The sequence below is a fragment of the Octopus bimaculoides genome, chromosome 5 (genome assembly GCF_001194135.2).
Source record: "Octopus bimaculoides isolate UCB-OBI-ISO-001 chromosome 5, ASM119413v2, whole genome shotgun sequence".
Taxonomy (NCBI): domain Eukaryota; kingdom Metazoa; phylum Mollusca; class Cephalopoda; order Octopoda; family Octopodidae; genus Octopus; species Octopus bimaculoides.
The window spans coordinates 105130983-105132297 of NC_068985.1; the positions used below are offsets into that span (position 1 = coordinate 105130983).

General features: G+C 34.1%; 1 protein-coding gene across 1 annotated transcript in view; it reads left to right on the forward strand.

Moving 5' to 3' along the window:
- Window positions 1-1310, forward strand: part of LOC106867101 (hemocyanin G-type, units Oda to Odg) — a gene marked incomplete at its 3' end in the record, with an annotated part of 33932 nt that extends 32622 nt beyond the window's left edge. The window contains 2 exon segments of the mRNA XM_052968092.1: window positions 386-461; window positions 1105-1310. Coding sequence (XP_052824052.1) covers window positions 386-461; window positions 1105-1310 — 282 coding nt within the window.
- Between the last annotated feature and the right edge of the window lie 5 nt (window positions 1311-1315).

Here is a 1315-nt window from a genome sequence, read left to right on the forward strand (position 1 = left end):
AACGCTTCGACCAAAGATTATTTGTTCACTGAGTTATAATCTATACCACAGGATATCATTCGAGACACAATTAGTAATGAAGAGAAATCTCTATTAATATGAACCACACAGACAATACTAAATATTTGAAGTTGTCCCAAATTTCTTGTCTCGATCTAAGTAAATGTATATATTACAGTGAATTCTTTTGGTGGAGCACAAAGCAGTTATTGTTCTAATCTTGCTTTGAATATGATATTTAGATGTTTTACAAACAAAAGAAGTACATACATTTCAAACTAAGGTGCGAATCAAAATAGTTATCAAACGTTTGAAAGTCATATTAAGGAATTCTTTGAGCTTCTTTTTTTGTTCAACGGGATAATTCTATATTGCGTGTTTGTAGCACAAAAATATGCAAACTTTCACTGACTTAGAAAATAAAAATGGCCTCAATGTAAAATTTGCAGATGAAATCATACGTAAATGAATTTGCTCAAATATATTTGCACACGTAAACTCATTTCTGCACTTAACAAATGGCATCCTTGAAATCTCATTCGAATTATCTGCGCACATGGTTCTACATAGTTTAAGGTTATGCTGATAACGTTCACTAAGTAATTTATAACTATTTTTCTCTCCTTGTTTCTCTCCTTGTTTCTCTCCTTGTTTCTCTCCTTTTTTTTTTTCTCTCTCTCTCTTTGTTTCTTTCCTTGTTTCTTTCTGTGTTCCTTTCTGTGGAAGAGCGTAGGCTCCAAACGTTAAAGTCTTTTTTCAATTCCCGAGCGTTATACTAATACATCTGTTTGTTTTCTACACCACCTGTCTTCGTCTGTTGTTTTTTTTTTTTTGTGAATTCTCCCTAACTTATAACTATGTTTATGGAAGTAGAGACAACGGTTCTAAATATACCCTAAATTGAGTGAATAATAAATTACAGTGACTACAAAATTCCTTTCCTATATTACTAAAAGAGTAAAAATAGTGAATAAACGGGAGGGTTCAGAATTGTAACTAGATACTTCATTGTATAAGAGGTGGCAGTCTATACCTTCAGCCACTTCAGAAATATTTAGATAAATGATAATACTAATTATATTTTTTTATTTCTAACCATTTCAGGTAATTTAATCCGTAAGAGTGTGGAAACCCTAACAGAAGATGAAGTTCTCAACCTACAAGTAGCTCTTCGAGCCATGCAGGATGATGCAACTCCGACTGGTTTCCAAGCCATCGCAGGCTACCATGGTGAGCCAGCTGACTGTAAGGCACCAGATGGAAGAACTGTGGTCTGTTGCTTGCATGGTATGCCAACGTTCCCTCTTTGGCATAG